Consider the following 22,452-nt stretch of genomic DNA (forward strand, 5'->3'; position numbering starts at 1 on the left):
AAACCTCATGCATGTACATTCATATTAGACTAGGAAGTCTTGTGAGTTCCTGCTTAGGTTTTAGTCTTTGACCTTTATTGTAATATCTAAGTATTAAGTACTCATTCATAACTCAAAGCATTGTTAATTCAAGGATTGGGAAAATCCTAGCTCCGGTTAGGTAAGGCGTTCTTCACACAAAGACTTGGAGGTCTTGGGATAAAGAGCGATACCTTGGCTGGGGCCGAATCGCGGTAAGAAAGGTTTTCTTGGAGGCGGTTTTGGGAAAGGTCAAACCAAGAGTGACGAAGTTCTTTGGGTTCCAAGAAAGGAGCGTTCGAGTCATGTAATTGGAAGTGTGTATGTAACGTACATTGTGTTCTATAGTGAAGAAGGAAAATCTCCCAGATCAGAGGGGAGGATTGGATGTAGTTTTGTAGTGGACAGCAAAACGAACCAGGATAAAATCCTTGCGCAATCTTTTCTATCCCTTTCTCTTTTACATTTCAAGATGTTTTAATTCGAGTTTGAAGCTGATATTTTGTATGCTTATACATTGTTATGTTCTTATTAATCTTGCATAAAAATATCTGCTATATATCTACTTGTGTGTTGGTTAATAACTGTGCAAGTTGCTATTTTGACCAGTTTGTTTCTGTTTTGATTTAATTGATTAAGTCCATTGGTTAATCGATTAATTAGACATTTTTTCAGTAAGTGTGTAAAAACAAAAAAGTGGAACTTGAGCTCCACCACACCTATTCAACCCCCTTCTAGGTGTATTCTGCCATTGATACTTAACATTCGTTACACTGACCACCCCTGTATGAGAAATAAGTGTAATATTTTAAACAAAAAGTATGATAAATGCAATTAAGTTATACAAATAATAAATTACACTGACACCCCCTGAGTTTTAGCGAAATTAAACAAACCACCTCTCATTTTTTACACCTACACAAACCACCTCTCATTTTTTTACACCTACACAAATCGCCCTAATTTTTATACTTTCATTACACTGACCACTCCTAGATGAGAAATAAGTGTAATCTTTTAAACAAAAAATGTGATCAACGCAATTAAGTTAGTCAAAACATGGTATATTGTGGAGACAAATCTAAATAATATACAAATTAATATATCTTTGTTATTTTTTGTTACAAAATGCATCAACAATTCTAAAGAGATATTGTTTAAATCGCTCTTATACTATATCGTAACGAACCAAAAATAATAAAGAGATATTGACTCATATATTATTTGGACTTGCATCCCCAATATATCATGTTTTGTTTAACTAAATTGCATTTATCACATTTTTTGTTGAAAAGATTACACTTATTTTTCATGCATGGGTGATTAGTGTAATGAAAGTATAAAAATTAGGGAGTTTATGTAGGTGTAAAAAAGTAAGGGGTCATTGTGTAATTTCGCTAAAACTCAAGGGGTGTCAGTGTAATTTACTCTTAAACAAAATATAGTATATTGTTGAGACAAGTCCAAATAATATACAAATCAATATATCTTCGTTATTTTTGTTACAAAATGCATCAACAATTCTAAAGAGTTATTGTTTAAATTGCTCTTATACTCCAAAAATAATAAAGAGGTATTGACTCATATATTATTTGGATTTGTCTCCACAATATACCATATTTTGGTTAACTTAATTGTATTTATCATATTTTTTGTTTAAAATATTACACTTATTTCTCGTATAGGGTGGTCAGTGCAATAAAAGTATAAAAAATTAGGGGATTTATGTAGGTTTAAAAAAGTAAGGAATAATTTATATAATTTTACTAAAACTTAAAAAGTGTGAAAGTAATTTACTCTTTTCTAAACCATGAAGACATCATTCGGATAGTAAAAAAGAAGGATGGATTTGTGTATCATTGTATGGTTTACAATCATCTGAATTATTTGATATCATAAAATCAAAATTATTTTTAGAATAGAAGTGTTCCGATGGACGAAACGATAAAGCTAATCTAGTGAAATTCTTGGAGCATTAAGGAATGTGTCCAACCTTTAATTTTATATATATATATATATATATATATATATATATATATATATATATATAATGATCGTTAAACTTTTAGATTGTACTGCTTCTTCTTCATTTCTCTTTAGACTTGAGTGACATGGATTACCACTTATTGTTGATGTCATTCTCACTTTTTTTTTAATAAAACCTCATTTTCTTTGCTATACAAAACATACTCTAAGACACGACCACTGCTAGGAGACCCTTCTAACAAAAAAATTAATAACATATTTTTCATATGATATTTAGCTCGTGATTAATATGACCAATATCATTAATGTAGCATCCATAACCATTTCAGTAAGAGCGATGGACAGTGATTTGAACCAATTTTCACTAATAAAATTGTATGCCCTAAACTGATTAAATGTGACACAATTATAATTATGTTTTGTCCACACCTTGAATTGCTTGTATAAGGGCAACGGAAACTACTTTTTCTAATATGAAGATAAAACAATTATTTGGAACAATATCTACTATAAAGATTAAATAGTAGAAAACAACATCCAGAAATCAAACCCCCTGCCCTTCATAGACTCCCATATTTACCAACATTTAGATAAAACTATAAAAGTTAAAGGCATTGCAATGGTGGAGTATCTATATTATTTGCGAACAGTTTACTTCATAGTGACAATACGACAGTAACACCAGGACATGTAAAATGGCACCATAAAGAGTTTGAGTTCCACCCGAGTATTATATTTTGTATCTTATGTGTGCGTTTCATCGTATTCATATATGCATTTTTCGGGAAAATTACTGGGATAGTGTAGTTTGACTACACTATCCCAGCTTTGGGGTACGTTTTGAATTATTTACGGGATTGTGGTAGAATTTAGTGGATCTCGTGGACACCATCCACGACTTTGGCAAAGTCGTGGACCCCATCCACGATTTCCCTGGAAAGTCGTGGACCACATCCACGATTTCCCTGCCATGTGTCAGGTCCCTGTAAGTCGTGGACCCCATGCACGACTTTCATGGCAATGTCGTGGATAGGGTCCACGAGATCCATGCAATGTCGTGGACTCCATGCACGATTTTCAAGCTCTATATATATTTCCCACCCCGAGTGTAAAACCACACTGGAGGAAGAATTGAACTGTATAAAAAAATTGCATCATACTGGAATTGAAGAACTCTGAATATTTAAGGTAATTTTCAATTGTTAAAATTTTGTTATATCTTTTATTTTATATATAATTTTACGTGTTACATTTGTTTAAATGTAAATATGTTTGTTTTTTTTACTCTATGTTATATGTAGATGGCAATTATTAGAGATATTGTTAGTGATTTTAGTGATGAGGAGGACATCGAGCTTGATGATGACGAGCATGATGATGTTCAGATTACCACACATGAAGCAGTTAGCGTAACATATCATAATCCTTCATCTTTTTTCGTTAACATTGATCATCAATCTGGACAAGATTTTCCATATAGAAGTAGTAACATAAGTAATGAAATAGATAATGAGTTATTTGTTGGTATGCAATTTGAATCAAAGGAGGCAACAATAATGCGGTAAAACATTTTCATATTAGAAATTCTGTTGATTACGTTGTCGATGAGTCTAGGCCAGATAGATATGTTGTAAAATGTAAATATTATGGTGTTGGGTGTGATTGGAGACTTCGAGCATCAAAAAGTTTGAAGCGTGATATTTGGGAGATTAGAAAAATTAGTGGAAGTCACACTTGTGTATCCACTAATATTTCACAAGATCACACGAAGTTGAACTCATCTTTCATCGCAAACTGCATTGTGCAACTAGTATCAGAAGATCCTGGTATACCAATCAAAGCATTAGTGAAGGAAGTGGTAACTCGTTTTGGTTATACGGTCACATATAGGAGGGCTTGGACTGCTAAACAAATGGCAATGGCCCAAATTTATGGTGATTGGGAGGGATCGTACAAGGAGTTACCTCGTTGGTTGAATGCTGTTCAATATTATGCACCAGGTACAATTGTAAGATATTCAGCATCTAACCTTGATGAACATAATACTTTAGTTATTGATAGGGTGTTTTGGGCTTTCAAGCCGTGCATTGAAGGATTCGGTTTTTGCAAACCAATCCTTCAAGTTGATGGGACGTTTTTGACTGGAAAGTATACTGGAACTTTGTTAATAGCAAGTTCCCAAGATGGTAACAGACGTATATTTCCAGTAGCATTTGCGATTGTAGAAGGAGAGACCAAAGAGGCATGGGAATGGTTTTTCTACAATCTTCGGACATATGTTACCCCACAACCAAATATTTGCATTATATCAGATACGGGTACAGGTTTATTAGGTGCATTACGTACTGAGCTCCCTCAATGGTGTGATGGTCATTCTGTATATTGCATCCGCCATGTTGCTAGCAATTTCAACAAGGAGTTCAGAGATAATGATCTGAAAGAAAAAGTCATTGAAATGAGTAAGTGTTGAAATGAATGTCAATTATGTGAAACTGTTTGTATGTTGGATTTTTGTGAATATTTTTGTACTTGTTGTAGGCTATGAATTGATGCGGCCAAGATTTGAGAGAATGCTTGCTGTATTACGTCAAAAAAACTCTAAGGCGGCAGCGTGGTTAGATAAAATCCCAAAAGAAAAATGGATGGGAATCTGAGGCAGGCTAGGGCACAAGTACCATGGGGCAGGTACGAACTCGTGGACCCTATCCACGAGTTTCAGGAAGTCGTGGACCCCATCCACGACTTCCAACCCTATAAATTGATCCCCACCCCACACTCATTTTCACACCTCACACCAAGCATCCGAAATTCCTAAATTCCCCTCCTCTGTTTTTTCCCGAATATTCTTCTCAAAAAATGGAACATATTGGTCCAGGTCCTATTAACCCCTCCCTTCTCACCCTACAAAAAGATCATGTATCCACCAACATTTGGAATGGTGGAGAAGTGACTTTTCGAGCAAGGTACAATTTTTGGCATAACTTACCTTCTGCACCCGTGTTAGAAGTTATTCGTAACACGGCATTTGGGCACATACTAGATATCGGAACTATCGAAATCAACAACCACCTCATTACGGCGTTAGTTGAGAGATGGAGGCCGGAGACTCACACCTTCCATCTACCAGTTGGCGAGTGCACAGTAACTCTCGAGGATGTTGCATACCAACTTGGTTTGCCAATAAATGGAGCTCCTGTTACTGGCGTTACAAGTGCAAATTGGGAAATGATTTGTCTCAACTTGTTGGGTGCAATCCCAACTGACAAACAAATTATGGGTCAAAGAATCCAAATGAGTTGGCTCGACTCAACATTTGCGGTTCTACCTCCACATGCTGATGATGTTGTTATTGAGCAACATGCAAGAGCGTTTATATTACGCATGATTGGAGGCTTCCTCATGCCAGATACATCAGGATCACGAGTCCACCTGATGTATCTCCCATTGTTGGAGGACTTGTCTCAAACATTCCAATATAGTTGGGGTTCAGCGGTATTGGCGTGTCTATATCGTGGAGTATGTCGTGCGGCACTTATAAGTCACCAAATTGAAATCGGTGGCTGCTTACATTTACTACAGTCATGGGCATATGACCGCATACCAATGCTAGCTCCAAGAGTACACAACAACGACTCCCAAACTTTCCCTTTAGTTCAAAGGTATATTTTTTTCCATTATTTTATTAATAAAATTCTTCAAATTACAATAGTTTTTGTTTGAAATTATTCATATAATAATAACTACCAATAACATTACATTTTAGGTGAGCGCAACATCTAATCGCCACCAACATCCCTGGTCATGCAACGAACATAATACGGTCAATGTTGGATCGCTTGCGCATTGATCAGGTAATTTCTTCAAATTCAAAATTTTAATATATTTACTATTATTTCTAACTATTCTTGTATTCATTAATTACTAACTTTTTTTATATATTAGTTTGTGTGGACCCCATATAGGAACATTACCTATGTGGGCCCCATACCTGATGTAGTCAGAGCACGTGTACCACTCATATGCTTTTCACTTGTTGAGTGGCATGCTGCTGATAGGGTGATGAGACAGTTTGGTCTACAACAACCCATCCCAGAAGATCCAATTAATCTGGAGAAACAACACAAGATGGATCTACGTGGGAAAAATGACTACAACTGGCCTCAAAAGCATGACCAGTGGATTCAGGTTTGGAATAACCGGGAAAACTATGTGGTCAACGGTTTTCCCGATAACCAGCCTTTGTACCATTACTCGCAGTATATGCAATGGTACTTACAAAGGACGAGGAAATACATATCTCCAGATGGAGCATATTCAGCCGGATCGGTAATAACATATTATTTTATTTTATTTTATTCTATTTTATTTTCTTTTCACATATTCTAACAAATTCAATTTTTCCATTTATTCAGTACAATTTTATCAAAATGATTCGGGATAGATGTGCTCCTACAAATGTGTTTCCAAATCCGTTGCAGTCATTGAATGACGTCTATCACAACTGCAATGAGATGATGCAAGCATTTGCTCAACTAATTCCAACCGCCTTCTCCTCAACTACTTCTGAAGCTCCTCCTCCACAACACTTCCAAATGCCTTTTGCACCTGAATATCAACAATATGAGAGTCAAACTCAGACGGATACTTTTCCGCAGGCATACACTCAGACTCCTGCTCCTCAACAACAACAACAACATCCGTTTGGGTTTGAACCTTACGGAGCAATGGGTGACTACTCCTTCTCTCAATTACCATCATCTTCACAATTTCAAGGAATGCCATCAATGTTTGGCACTACTTCAAATACTCCATTCTCGGCATTCAACTCTCAACAATATTATCAGCCGACAATGCCTTCCCAAACAAACGATGACGATGAAGATGATGACGATAGTGAAGACGAAGACGAGGAGCAGCCACAACTGGTTAGAGGTGGAAGACAAAATCAATCGCAACAACAACAACAACTAAGAGTCCAACCACCTCGAAGGAGAAAGGCACCTGGATGTGGAACATCATCTCATAGACGTCATTAGGATATTTTTTTTCCCGCTAATCAAATGTATTTGAATTTTAAATTACAATTTATGAAACTTTCTTCCATTTCCAATTCCATTTTTCTTATTTTTTTAATTTTAACTTACAAATTATGACAATTCCAAAAAAATAAAAAAATACCATACTAAAAAATTACAAAAATACATTAACTTAACTAAAATTATAACATGTTAAATTACCATACTAAAATACAAAAATAATCATTTAACTAAAATTACCATGTTCAAAATATATTTATTTTATAACTTAAACAAAACAAAAAAAAAGCACGTAAAACCGTATAACCCATGCAAACTCGTGTATGGGGTCCACGACACTGGAAGTCGTGTACCCCATCCACGATTTCAGTGAGGAGAGAGAAAATTAAAGGGAAATCGTGGGTCTGGTCCACGACTTTCCCCTGGAGTCGTGCCTGTCATCCACGACTTTGCCAAAGTCGTGGAGTCCATCCACGACTTTCAAAAAAGTACCCCAATCCCGTAATTATTTGAAAAGGTACCCCAAAGCTGGGATAGTGTAGTGTGACTACACTATCCCGGTAATTTTTCCTGCATTTTTCTCTCTTTCATAAATACTAAATGATGACAAACAACACACTAAAGAAGATTCCTACACTATAAAGCTGATCAATTTGATGTACCAAGGGACCAGGATGATGGTAGGCCAAGCCAAGACAAATAGACAATAATGCCCCAAGACTAGTCCTGACTATATCAAGAGAACTTGGCCAAACCATTGAATATGCAGACAGCCAAAGCTCTAAATGTACAGATAAGGCTGCTTACTTGTTGGGTCACTCCATTCATGCCAATCTCGAGCAAACTGAGCCAATTGCATGAGTTCTTCATAAGTCAGTCAAGGACACTAAGTCAAGGTCAGAAGCACTTGGTCCCCTAGTGCAGAAATAGTTAACTTGTATTGTAAGCAATATATGCACATGTGTATTCTCTCTTATTTGCCACATGTTCAATTGGAAGAATAAAGACTGGTTTATTATAGTTGTTATTCATTAGCTATTTATAGGCTTTCCCTTTTTTCATTGTAATTCAATTAAGTCAATTAAAGAGCTACCATTACTTAATAATAAAATTTCTTTTTCACCATTTCTTGTCTTCTTCTTCTTTCCCTTCCTTTTTCGATTTCATTCTTTTTGTTGTATACTCAAAAGAATGGCTTTTGATCTCTCCTCATCCCAAAATAACACTACCACCATTAATCCTTCACAAGATCCCTCATCACCCTATCATGTTCACCCATCTAAAAACTCAGCAAGTGTTATGGTCTCACCACCTCTGAATGGTGAGAATTACTATAAATGGAGTAGAGTCAGGGAGATGAATCTCATAACAAAACAAAAATTGGAATTTATAGATGGCACAATTCAAATGCCATCAAAGACAAACCATACACTCAAAGCTTGGCAGAGGGCAAATAATATAGTCATATCTTGGATTACTAAATCTATCACCCCTTCAATAGCACAAAGCATATTATGGATAGACAAAGCTTATGAGATATGGGACGAATTGAGGGCAAGGTTCTCCCAAGGTAACCTTTTCAGAGTTGCTGATTTACAAGAGTCTATTGCTAATTTTAGGCAATGAGATCTTTCTGTGACTGATTATTTCACTGAATTAAAGATTCTTTGGGATGAATTAAATAACTTTAGACCTATGCCTAAATGTAGATGTGAGGTTAGGTGTTCATGTGGTAATTTGATTGATGTTGAATGTTCATGTGGTGCCCTTTATGATGTAAGGGACCATAGAATAGAGGACATGATGATAAGGTTTTTAAAGGGTTTGAATGATGTCTACTCTGATGTGAGATCACAGATAATGTTAGTTGATCCCATGCCAAACATGAGTAGAGTATTTTCTCTTGTCATACAACAAGAAAGATAAATCTATGGACAAGATCTAGATCCAAAGGTTATGGTTGTTTCCAATAATAGGAAAAGAGGAGGTTTTTCTAGCAAGAACCAAGGTTTGGGCAACTCTAAAATTTCAGAAGTAGCATACGTGCTACAACTAAAGGATCTTGGACCAAGAATTTAAATCATGAAAGTTCTGCACTCACTGCAAAAGGAGTGGGCACACAACAAAAACTTGTTACAAACTTCATGGATTCCTAGCCAACTATCACTCAGCCAGATAAGAAAGAATCAATGCACTAACAAATGAGGTAGGTAACCAATCTGAGAAGGTAATGACCCATCGGACACAACAAGATGAGACTATATTTGTCTTAAATAAGAAGTAGTACCAAGGTTTGGTCAACATGCTGAGGAAGAAAATGCATCTAAGGAGAATAATCATGGATCCACCAAAATCAGTAATGTTCTTTCAACAACATCAACTGCACATCATAAGGAAACTACATGTAATCTCAATATGACCTTTGTTCCTTGGATACTAGACAATGGTGCCACAAACCATACAAGTTCTACTTTATCCAATTTCTATACATATAGGCAAATCAAGCCCATCAGGGTAAGATTTCCTAATGATGATAGCATCATGGCAGAGATTTCAGGGTCTGTTCCTATTTTTCCCTGCCTTACTATACATGATGTCTTATATTTATCAAGCATCTCCTACTTGATCTCAATATATAGTTAACTACCAACTCATTTGTATTATGTCTTTTGATGCTCATTACTGCCAAATTCAGGAGAAGAGGTGTTTGAAGAAGATTGGTTCAGCTAGAATGATCAATGGACTATATCTCTTAAAAGCTTTTAGATCAAGACATCAAATAAATTTTATGCTACTAATAACTACAATCTTTGGCACTATAAATTAGGACACCATTCCTTTTCTTGCATGGATATGATGAAAAGTAATTTCCCCTTTGTCACCTTTAATAACAATCATGTATGTGATATTTGTCATTTTTCTAAACAAAAGAAATTGTCCTTTCCTTTAAGTAATTCTGCTTCCCTGGACAATTTTGATTAAATACATGTAGATAAATGGGAGCTCTTTTCTATATCTTCTATCCATGGACACAAATACTTCTTGACTATAGTAGATGATCATAGTAGGTTTACTTGGGTCTTCTTTATGAATAATAAAAGTGAAACATTCAAATCCCTACAAAACTTCATCCTCATTGTAGAAACTCAATTCTCTGCCAAAGTTAGGATTGTAAGAAGTGACAATTGTAATGCCCCGAAAATTACTCCAACAATATTGCCCAAAAATGGGTAAAAAAAAATTTGTAATGTAAAACTCCTCCATTTACATTTGATTCATTTTCAGGACATCACATTAAGTAACCTAAATTGTGGAAAATACAACAATCGTTACCTAATGGTAACCAAAAGCCACTTAATATATCGTGGAATAATTCTTTATTGAAAATGACGGAAATTTTTTATACAAAACCAAAGGCGGAAATACAATCTTTGTCCCAATTGAAAACATATACAATAGAAATGGAAATGGCTACTAGTGACTAGCTTCGATATTCGCGGGTGCGCTAGGGCACTCGCTTGGGTCCTCCTCCGTCCCAGAATTGGAGGAGAGGACTACCACCTCAATGGAGTCTTCTATACAAACTAACTCAACACAGTCCTCCTCTTCGGCTTCCAGCTCCTCCTCTTCAACCTCCATCTCCTCTTCCGGGTCATTGGACGCACCCTATGACCTACTTCCCATTCCCCGCATCTGCCTGAAGATCGGGCAGCGTCCGTCAAGCTGCTCTCCTCCTTAGTGGGGAATTGAGCACGTCGTCCCAACTCCGTCTCCAAGTAGATAGTCCCGCAGTAGTGGGTCCTTGAGGAATCACAGACTGAATGGATGGTGCAATAGGTGTTAATCTTCGAGAAGATAAGGTGAAAAAAGCCTCCAAGTCCGCATGATAGGGAGGGAAACACATAGTAGAGTCATCACAAACCATCTCCAACTCTAAGGCACAAAGGTCTGTATAGGTGTATCGATGTTTGTCATTGCTCCATGTCCCCTCCTGGGACATTGAGAATCGGTAGCTCTGGATCCTCGCGGTACGGTCCATCTGAACGAGAACGCGAACCGAAGACAAGAAGAAAGAAAAGGGAGTAAGACATCTAATGAATATTATTCATTGACGACGTAGAATTACACAGAATATCACATTCAGATAGGCACACATAATATACACAATGTATATCTCATACATAAATACACAATGATGAATGATGTTATAACTTAGATCATGAGGATCAATATCCATGATCGCAATGTATGAATGTTATGTTTATTTCATCCATCTATACACCAATATCCTCCCAATAAACTATTCGGAAATAACCAAGAGTAAAGGTACCATAACAAGCCAATTTGAACGCACCAGAAAATTATTCCTCGCAAGGATATATGATCGATCTGTTGTGAAGAACTGTCCATTTCTAGACGATGTCGTATCAAACACTTTCTAGGCATCCCTCTCATTGATCCTAATTGCAAAGAGGGGTTGTCAGAGATCGTCTAGTTTGCATTATGAGAACTGTCCAATCCAACAAAATACCTCATCCAGGAATACAAGGGACTCGTCTCACTTAGACTCGCCCTCAAGTCTTTGCTGACGAATCACCGCCATCGTTGTCCCTCTCAGCATCGTGGAGCTCATTCTTCTCCCATAATTTTCCTCTCCATTACTTCGTTATTCATAATGAGTATGCACACTAACCGAGGTTAGATGATTAAATCTTTTAATCATTCTTTTATATCGATCGGCCCATCCTAAGACATCTCCCAAAGGAATGCTTCTTGTAGGACCCGATATTATGTTATCATGTAATAGAGGAATAACATCCCTACAATTTCAAACCATCGCTGAAATATCCTGGACAACCACATGGCCAAACCTCTTACGGCCAGACGACCTCGCTACGTGGTATCATGTAATCCTTTTAGGCATCTCCTTGCTCAGATGTAACGTCAGAATCCTTGCCCGAATAAGGCGTAAGAGCAAAGGTAACTATATGAGTTCGTTGATTTGGGCATCGGGCTCCTCGTTCGAGCCATGATCTCTCCCAATTATTAAATATACTTCTCATCCAAGTTAGGGTTATTGTCTAAGCAATCAACCCATCAAAAGCAATAAAAAACATTGTATGTCTCTCGCCCAAGTGAAAGATTGTCGCTCAAGTGACGATTTCATCAAAATAGACTCCATTCTCTGCCTGGCTCTCGCCAGCCTGTTGCTCAAGTGAAAAATCCACCAAAAACTGGTCAAAATCACCCCTTGTGTCTCGCCCCGCCTGGGTGAGATACTATCTCACGGGCAACTAGAATTGCCCAGAACAGGCGAAACACAATGCCTGGCCCTCGCCCATGCGAGAACCACTTGCTCAAGTGAGAGTGGCTTGCCCAGGCGAGGGGTGTCCAATAGCCTGGACTACTTCCTCGCCCTTTTGGGCCACCAGATCGAAAATCTCTGCTATTTTTTATCCTTATGCATTTTAGTTTCTTGAGTGGTGTTCCTTCATGGATAACTACCACAATAATTGATATTTTAAACTATCCTAGGGTATACAACTTAAGAAATTATTCGTACTTAATCCAGACACGCAATCATTTAGTTAAGTACGGGTTTCTAAAAAAACAAATATAACTCCCAACTTTTGAGGTAGTTGGGAGATCCAGGTGTCTTATTCGGACACCACTATGTCACGATGTATTCTCCCTCACCTTGGGTTGTAGCGTGGTTGACCTCATTTACGTGGATGGGTAGGTTGTCCAACTTCGAACGCCTCGAAACTAAACACAAAAACCAATCAGTGATTTATGAGTTAGATCGTTTACCTGTTAACTCTAAGGTAAAGACATCATTCTAATCTATTTTAAGAACATCCAAGACTTTCATCCATCCGATCCAAGATTCATATTCTTGAACAATCATTTATCCTCGAAAGTCTCGTTCATGATTCCTATCATGTTCATGATCATTTCAACACCTTCTTTACAAGGGTTGATCTAATTCTCAAAATGACATTTTTAAATTGAGATAGCTTTGATTTCATCATTATCTGCTTTCATCAAAAGCAACAACATGCATATTTTCACGAAAACCCATTTTTCGAGGTCTTGAGTATAACAAGAGTTAGGAAGATTATTAGAAAATTTTGATAGTTGAAAACGTTCGTAACATGCGTATAAACATCATACTAAAATCCCGTAAACAACTAACAGTTAGATTTCTAAGAGATGAAGAACAAAATATGAAAGCTTATCTTAGAGTTCTTGAGAATCAAAGTGAAGAAGAAGAGAAATGTCAAGGGTTTCTCCAAGTTGTATGGGCTCTTTTAAAGGCAATGAATCTAATTTAGGGATGGGAAAACCAAAGGTTTTCAAAGAATAAATTGTGTAATGGGTAGATGAAGGGTTTAAGGGGTTTTGTGTAAGAGATGAGTCTTTTTGTTTGTTTGCCAAACAAGTTTCATTCGTGAAAGTGAAGTGACCTCTTCGGTGAAATATTTCCGATTAAACCATGTCCGAGTATTTTCGGCTAATACTCGGCTGGATATTAAAATTTTTCCGATTTCGGTTTACGGTCAGAACTTTGAAACACAAAATTTGGAGTGAAAAATATTTAGAAATGCGTCATGGACAAAATTGATGTCTATCTTGACTCGAAATTATATTTCTAAACCAACGGTGCAATCAGAATTCGATTCCAAGCTATGTAACTAAAAAACACGATATTGGGCTGAATTCGGGTGAATTTAGACCTGACAACAGCTTAAAAACTTTCCGTCTCATAAAAATATGAAATTTTACCACAAAATAGGAATTCATAAAAAAAGACTAACACTCAACTATGGTTTAGCCTAAATCATTGCAGATTAATTTCTAAAATTATTTTTTAAAAATAAATAAATAATAAAATATATATCGAAATTTCACGGCGTTACAACAATGGGGCAGAGTTCCTTATTAAACTCTTCTTTTCTGCAAAAGGAATTCTGCATCAAACCTCTTGCACTCACACCCCAACAAAATAGGATTATGGAGAGAAAACATCAACATCTTTTGAATGTAGCAAGGGCTTTGTTAATTCAAAGCAAATTGCCTAAAGTCTACTGGCCTTATGCAGTATGCCATGCTGCATACATAATCAATATCTTACCTATCCATACATTACACAAGAAAAGCCCATTTGAGGTTCTGTTTAATAAAAAGCCTAAGTTAGAGAACCTAAAAGTTTTGGGATCTTTATGCTATGTTAGCACAAAAAACTACCACGGATCTAAGTTTGATCATAAAGCTTGCAAGTGCTTGTTTTTAGGCTATAAGGAAGAGGTCAAAGGTTTTATAAATCTCAACCTTGTTAATAAGGCTATATCATTAGTAGGAACGTAATTTTCTATGAGAATATCTTCCCTACAAACCTATTTGTTCCTCTATCAACTCTGATGTGCATACAGAGAATATTACACTTCAAAACCCCATCATCTATGAGGATGCCTTACCTGGTCTTGTTCAACAGAAAGATACAAACTGTTGCACACCTCAAGATCATCATAGTACCCTATGAATGATGATTTAGAAAACATTTCTTCCACTCCCTCTCCTCCTCTAACTGAGGATGTGCCTTTTGATTCTTCCAACATCCGAAGGACTAGAAGGATAACCAAGCCTCCAACCTACTTACAGGATTACCATTGTGCCATGCTTTACAAAACTGACATTCCCTATTCCAACTCTATGTATCCTTTGTCCTATTACTTGAATTATGAGAATCTGTCATCTTTCTTTAAGTCAAAGGTCCTAACCATTAGCACACACATAGAACCAAAAACCTATGCTCAAGCCATAAAGTCACCTCATTTGGAGGATGCTATCGTAACAGAATTGGCTACTTTACAACAAAATGACACATGGATAATCACTGATTTACCTAATGATAAGTCTCCAATAGGTTGTAAGTGGCTCTTTAAGACCAAATACAAAACTAGTGGAAGTGTGGAGAGGTATAAGGCTAGGTTAGTTGCAAAGGATACACATAAACATAAGGAGTTAATTACCTTGAAATATTCTCTCAAGTGGCAAAAATAGCTATTGTTAGGTTGCTCTTAGATCTAGCCTCCACACAGTTCCTAAAACAATTGGATGTTAACAATGTTTTCCTTTATCGAGACTTACATGAAGAAGTCTACATGATTTCCCCTCTACCCTAAACCATAACCAAATTAACAAAGTTTGTAAACTTCAAAAATCCATTTATGGATTGAAACAAGATAGTAGGCAATGATTTTCCAAATTATGTAGTTTCCTTACGAAACATGGATACCACAAAGCAAAAAGTGATCATTCTCTCTTTATCAAATGGTCATCTAATACCTTCATTACTACCATCTTAGTGTATGTTGATGATATTATACTTTCTGGAAATGATATCATGGAAATCAATAAGATTAAGGTCGTCTTAGATTCCACCTTCAAGACTAAAGATCTAGGGGATCTAAAATACTTTGTAGGTTTTGAGATAGCTAGAAATAGGAATGATATTTTTATGAATCACAGAAAATATGTCTTAGAGATTTTTTCTGATACATGAATCTTAGGCTGCAAGCCTTCAACGACACCAATGATCATGGGAGTCATGTTTACCAAGACTCCAGCCATCCTTACTTTGATTCAGCAGCTTATAGAAGGCTGATAGGAAGATTGATTTACCTAACTAATACCAGACCTGACATAAGATTTTCTGTTAACCAATTGGCTCAGTTTATTGCCACTCCTATAATCAGTCATCATTATGTTCCCTTAAGGATACTTAGGTACATTAAGGGTACACCTACCTTAGGCTTGTTTTTCTCTACCAATTCTTATATTCAACTCAAAGCTTATAGTGATAGTGATTGGGTTTTACGCCCTGATACCAGGAGATTTGTGACTTGTTTTTGCATCTATTTTGGCAAATCCTGATTTCTTGGAGATCAAAGAAGAAAAGAACAATCTCTAGGGATTCTTGTGAGGTAGAGTACATGGCAATGGCCCTCACTACTTGTGAGATTGTTTGGTTAAACTATTTGTTACAAGATTTGCAACATGATTTTTCTCTTCCAACATTAATATATTGTGATAATAAATATTCTATATTTATATTGCTTCTAATCCTGTTTTTCATGAAAGGACAAACCACATTGAATTAGATTGTCATATAGTAAGAGTAAAGTGCAGCAATGGCTTACCAAAACTTTTGCATGTACCCACTCACTTGCAATTAGCTGATGTTCTAACTAAGGCTCTAGGACCTACTGTATATAAGGTAATTCATTCGGAGGGGGGGGGGGTATCAAAACTAAATGATGACAAACAACACACTAATGAAGATTCCTACATTATAAAGCCTGATCAATTCGATGCACCATGGGACTAGGATGATGCTAGGCGAAGCCAAGACAATAATGCCTCAAGACTGGTCCTGACTATATCAAGAGAACTTGGCCAAACCATTGAACATGCAAACATCCAAAGCTCTAAATATGCAGACAAGGCTTCTTACTTGTTAGGCAACTCCATTCATGCCAATCTCGAGCAAATTGAGCCAATTGCATCAGTTCTTCATAAATCAGTCAAGGACACTAAATCAAGGCCAGAAGCACTTGGTCCCCTAGTGCAGAAACAACTAACTTGTATTGCAAGCAATATATGCATATGTGTATTCTCTCTTATTTGTCACATGTTCAAGTGGAAGAATAACAACTAGTTTGTTATAGTTGTTATTCATTAGCTATTTATAGGCTTTCCCTTTTTCATTGTAATTCAATTAAGTCAATTAAAGAGCTATTATTACTCAATAATAAAATTCATTTTCCACTATTTCGTGTCTTCTTCTTCTTTTCTTTCCTTTTTCGATTTCATTCTTTTTGTTAATCTCGTTCTCCAATGTCATGATCAATTTTAAAAAATTGTCCAGTTCACCGGTTTTCACCAATATCTGCATGTATGTAGATGGTCTAATAATTATAATGTTACTAGTAGGTCTGGCTCAGTATTGTTCTAGTTGAACCAGTCGATACAATAAAGTTTGTGGCTCAAATCTTTCATTATCTCGTTATGTGTGAAACATTAGCAGTTATGAGAGTGCCCTTCATATAGCTATGGAAAATAATTTCAAATCCATCCAAATTGAAAGAGATGATCTAAAGTTGGTGGCTGGATAAAACTCCAATTAGACAAATTGAAAGAGGCAACTATTGATTCCTTGGGTGTTTGGAGTAATGGGGTTTGGTCGTGGAAATTGAGATGGAGAAGGAAATTGTTCACTTGGGAGGAAGAGAAATGTGAATAGCTTCTAAGCCACCTCCACAACTATACACCTAAACAACATATTGATGACTCATGGATTTGGATTTATGACACAACTGACAATACACGGTGAGGAATGCTTATCAAGCTCTACAAAAGGTGGAAGAAAGCAATGGACAAGTCTTCTTCAAAAGACTTTGGGTGTGTAATGTTCCAACTAAGATGAAGTGCATAGTGTGAAAAATTGCATATATGGTCGAAACTACAAAAATAAAACTGAAAATCAATCTAAAATAAGTTGAAACTACAAAAAGCATATATGGTCAGTCTATTTAGATTGACTTTTTAAAAACCAATCGGTAAGGTCTAGTTTTTGGCTCATACTCTAGGAACAAGACTGATATAAATCAGACCAAATTAATTTGGCTTATTAAGAATATGCACAAACAAAATTGTGCATATAAGTGTTTAACACTTAAAATTTTAGTTCAGGATGTTCTAAACAAGTTAGAATGCAAATTCAACAACTAATTAGTCATATGAAAGATTTAGCAATGTTCGTTGCTATGACTAATAAAATATGTGATTGCTAAGTAATATATTCCAACATGTAGCTAAAATATTTACACTATAGATATGCTATTTCTTTTGACAAATTGTCCAATCTAATTGTTTCTTTTTTGTTTTAATGACAACATCTATGAATATAATCTTTTCATTTATACAATAGTCATTTGTGTGTTTATATTAACATGTGCTATGAACAAGGTTGTTTGACTTATGACATTATGTCTTTATATAGTATATATAAATATTATTGTGATAATATTAATATGAATGTACACAAATTTGCCACTTTAAAGTATATTAGGCTTAATATTTTAGTCATGCTTAAGAGTATTAAAGTATATGTGGAGGGACAATCTTTTATGAAAATGATCTGAAACCACATATAATATTTAAATCGAATTAAATCACATATCTTAATATCAACACACCTAACCAAACCGCAAGTTAACTAAGCGTTTAGATTAAATGATTTTCGCCTAAAAACCAATCTGAATTGATCACAAACACCCATACGGTTTAACCAATTAGACCTAATAAGAGTCCTCTTCCGGTTTAATATATGACTCGAGTTTTATAATATTGAGATGCTTAATTGCTCTTCTCAATAAATATTACTTGTAGGAACTAAATCTTTGATTTGTTTTTGTTATCTTAAGATTTAATAGGGTCTAAAAATGGGTACACATCTGCTGTCCCATACTTTGTGCCACTCCATGTACCATGGGTTTATGATTAGTCAGAAAAAATATATTGAAGTTAAAATTTAATTATTAAATATTTTTCTGACCAATCATAAACTCATGGTACATGGAATGGCATAAAGTATGGGACAGTAGATGTGTTCCCCTGAAAAATGAATTGAAAGATGTTCAACCACAGGTGAACAATGAACTTGTGTTTTACCCAATTTGATGACCTGTCGGAATTTTAAAACATTGAAATAAAGAATTGATTAGTATCGTGTTAATCCAAAAATATTAATATGATGAGTTTTGGTAGATATGTTTTTTTTTTGAAGTAGTAGATATGATCTTACGATCCATTCAAATAGTCATTATGTGATTTTGTAAGATAGATTTTGTCTTCAATATACGCAAGTATCTTTCTCGAAACTTGAATGTCAAAATATACACAATCATGCTTTTTATAACTAAACCATATATGTTGTGTTTTTGTTGTTAACCAGACAATCTACCAATCAAAATATTAAATGAGATGGTCATAAATAAGTTTAAAGAACTCTCGTATCCATATAGATTTATGTGATATTAGTTAGTTCAATAATAATTATGGTTATAAGTTAAAACGTTTTCACAAACAGTTTTGATTTTGAAATTATACAACTATAAACTAAAATAAAGGTTAAATATTTATATAAAACGTTGTAATTAAATGTCGGTATCCAACCTTTCAATATTTGAATTATAACTCACAAGAATTAATATGTTTTGGTTTCCTCAACATAATAGTACGTTGATCAGAAAATCAATAACTCATTTTTCCAACCATCAATTCGTTGTATGATTAAAATTAAAAAGTGATTTGTAATAAACTTGGATGTTATCCTGACTAACTAAATGATATATTCTAGTTCAGACTCAAACATATGATTTCTAGCAATACACTCAATATATAAAATCATGCTTTAAGTAATCAAACTAAAACAAACACTAATAATAAGAATAAATTATAGAAATCATTGCATAAATATAAATATATTTTAATGAATCAAAATAGATATATTAAAGTGAATAGTAGTCACATCTATAAGTTAGTGACTCATTTCCTAAGTCACCAAAAAAATGAAGAGAATATAAAGATCTTCCATAGAAGATGAGTTCCACTAAATTGCAATGCCTTAAATATTCAAGTTCCCCTCTCCTGATAGGTTGCAAAAATTCTGATGATCACCTAAAATTCTCAGTATTCTCTCTCATTTTCACGGAAGCACATTTGTTGTCCCACACTTTGTGCCACTCCATGTGCCATGCGTTTGTGATTGGTCAGAAAAATACTTAATAATTAAATTTTACCTTAAATATATTTTTTCTGACTAATCACAACTCATGACACATGGAGTGGCACAAAATGTGGGACAGATGTGTAATAATAAATTATTTTGAACAAATGTATAAGTTTTCCTTTTATTGTTGGACTAGACTATGACCAGAGAACCTTCAATCATTGAAGAATTCTATTATTATTGGGGTATGAGAAGAATGAAGAGCCGCAAATGAGACAACACGTCTTGAACCAAAATCTTAGTGCATAAGTTCTATGAACTTTTTTCCACTTATAAATTTTTTTACTTCTCCCTTAATATTCAATGTGGGACTCACACTTGAATAAACCCAAAAAAGTGTGGGTACCATACACTTATAGGTTCACTCCTCTTTTAAGTCCACATATCTCAACTGAACCATCAGCTCAAATACCACTTGTTAGACTAGACTGTAACCAGGGAACCTTCAACCACTAGAGAGTTCCATTGTTACCAGGATATGAGAATAGTGAAGAGCCGCAAGTGAGACATCACATCTTAAACCAAAACCTTAACAAATTAGTTCGATAGGTCTTTTCTACTTCTAAATTTTTTCATTTCTCTCCTCATTTCTAATATGAAACTTCACACTCGAAAAAAAAACAACAATTAGTTATATTCATATTTGTAAATAAAACCAAATAAGAAAAATGACTAGGAAAAAAGAAGAAAAAGGAAAATGTTAAAATAAGTAAAAAGCAGAAAAAGGTAAAGTACTTAAATTATTTTTTATGTGTACAATGCATTATGAGGAAAATTAGAATGAAAAATAAATTAAATGAGAAAAAAAGTAATATGAAAATAAATACAAAAATTGGAAAATAATTAAACGTTTTTATGTGTAATTCATAATATGGGAAAGGCAATTGGAAAATAAATGATATCAGAAAAAAGCTAAGAAAAAAATATTTCTTTCCTATAGCTGGCTATTATGGGGAAGAATGAATTGTGTGCTGCTTTTAAACTAATGCAATCTTTCATCCTATGAATTACTTATGAAAAATTGAGTATATTCTCAATGTTGGATTTCATTTTTTTCTTCCAATAATGGCCTCAACTAAAACAATGTACCAATTCATTAGTTTTGGCAACAAATAAAAGAAAAATATGTTTTTAATTTCTTTCTCTTTTCAATTTCTTTTATCTTTCTCAATTCTAAAATTTTATAAAAAGATCACCCATAGTTCCACAATTAATTATTTCTCACACCAAAAAAATGGAGTATACTCAGGGAAACCGTGATCACCAACATGATGGTGGTTCTAGTTCAAAGAAGAGGAACTGTCATCGCCATACTCCAAGCCAGATTCAAAGGCTTCAATCGTAAGTTGATATAAATTTCTTCATTCTATATTATTATAAAGTGTAGTTTCATTTGCATAAAACATATAATAAAAGAAAGATAAATGTTTATTATATGGTATGGTTTTTTTGCAGAATATTCAAGGAGTACCCACATCCAGATGAAAAACTGAGGATGCGATTAAGCAGAGAACTAGGTATTACGCCTAAACAGGTTAAGTTTTGGTTTCAGAATCATAGGAATCAAATGAAGGTAATATATTTAGTTTAAGACTATTCATGGTATTTTTATTTTGTGTTTTATTTATTGGAACAAAGTAGGTGAACCTCCGACCACCAAATACTAGGGTATAAGAAGAGTGAAGACCATAAATGAAATAACATTTTTGAACCAAAACCTTAAGACAATGGTTCTATTTCCGGTCATTCACTCGTCCCTTCAAATCCAATACGTCACTTTACATTTGAATAAACTCAGCATTATTAATTAATAACTATGTTATATGCTCTTTCTTTCGACTAAGATTAGATTTAGATGTAGTGTATATAGTTCTAACGAGTTTGTCTTTGTTTTTTGATAACAACAATGAAACAATTTAGGTTCAGCGTGAAAGACTTGATATCTTCAAGCTAAGGGATAATAATGACAAGATAAGAAGTGAGAACATTGCTTTAAAGGAGGCATTGAAAAATTGCATATGCCCTAATTGTGGTCCAGTTACTGTTGATGGAGATTCTTTCATGGATGTGCAAAGGATGAGATTAGAGAATCTCCAACTCAAAGAAGAGGTAATTATATATTACTATATGCCTGTGTTATATTATGAACATCATTTTATAAAGATGGTGTGTGAAATGAAATTGAAATAATGGTGTAAATTAATTCAATTTTGCAGCTTGATAGGGTATCCAACATTGCAGCTATGTACACCGGAAAACCATGGGTATAATGCGAATGGTCTTTTTCTATTTGGTTTATATAAATAATATGCTTCATATGTAACAATAGAGATGAATTCTCTACATTTGAATGAAGTGTACAATGTACTTCATCAGTTATGTTATCTCTTCTTATGGTTTCTTCAAATTTGGCTTATGAAAAATAATGTAGTTTTCTTTGATAAAGAGACTAGTTTTACTCAGATTGTGAATTTGATTCAGATTCAGCTTTAGACTTGGTTTTATTCTATTAGTGATCATTTTGTTTATGATTTTGCATATAGGTGTGTATTGATC

General features: G+C 34.8%; 1 protein-coding gene across 1 annotated transcript; it reads left to right on the forward strand.

Moving 5' to 3' along the window:
- On the forward strand, window positions 21,131-22,249 carry LOC109335474 (homeobox-leucine zipper protein HDG11-like). Its single transcript, XM_019571609.1, has 4 exons — window positions 21,131-21,237; window positions 21,352-21,469; window positions 21,817-22,005; window positions 22,113-22,249. The coding sequence occupies exons 1-4, from the start codon at window positions 21,131-21,133 to the stop codon at window positions 22,164-22,166; spliced, it is 468 nt and encodes a 155-aa protein (XP_019427154.1). The 3' UTR covers window positions 22,167-22,249.

Source organism: Lupinus angustifolius, chromosome LG20 (genome assembly GCF_001865875.1).
Source record: "Lupinus angustifolius cultivar Tanjil chromosome LG20, LupAngTanjil_v1.0, whole genome shotgun sequence".
Taxonomy (NCBI): domain Eukaryota; kingdom Viridiplantae; phylum Streptophyta; class Magnoliopsida; order Fabales; family Fabaceae; genus Lupinus; species Lupinus angustifolius.

What these genes read in the sequence shown, in the direction of transcription:
- LOC109335474 (XM_019571609.1), top strand. Translation starts at nt 21,131, where the DNA reads ATGGAGTATACTCAGGGAAACCGTGATCACCAACATGATGGTGGTTCT. An exon ending in CAGATTCAAAGGCTTCAATC is followed by an intron (nt 21,238 to 21,351) that starts GTAAGTTGATAT and finishes GTTTTTTTGCAG; the next exon opens with AATATTCAAGGAGTACCCAC. An exon ending in ATCTCCAACTCAAAGAAGAG is followed by an intron (nt 22,006 to 22,112) that starts GTAATTATATAT and finishes TCAATTTTGCAG; the next exon opens with CTTGATAGGGTATCCAACAT.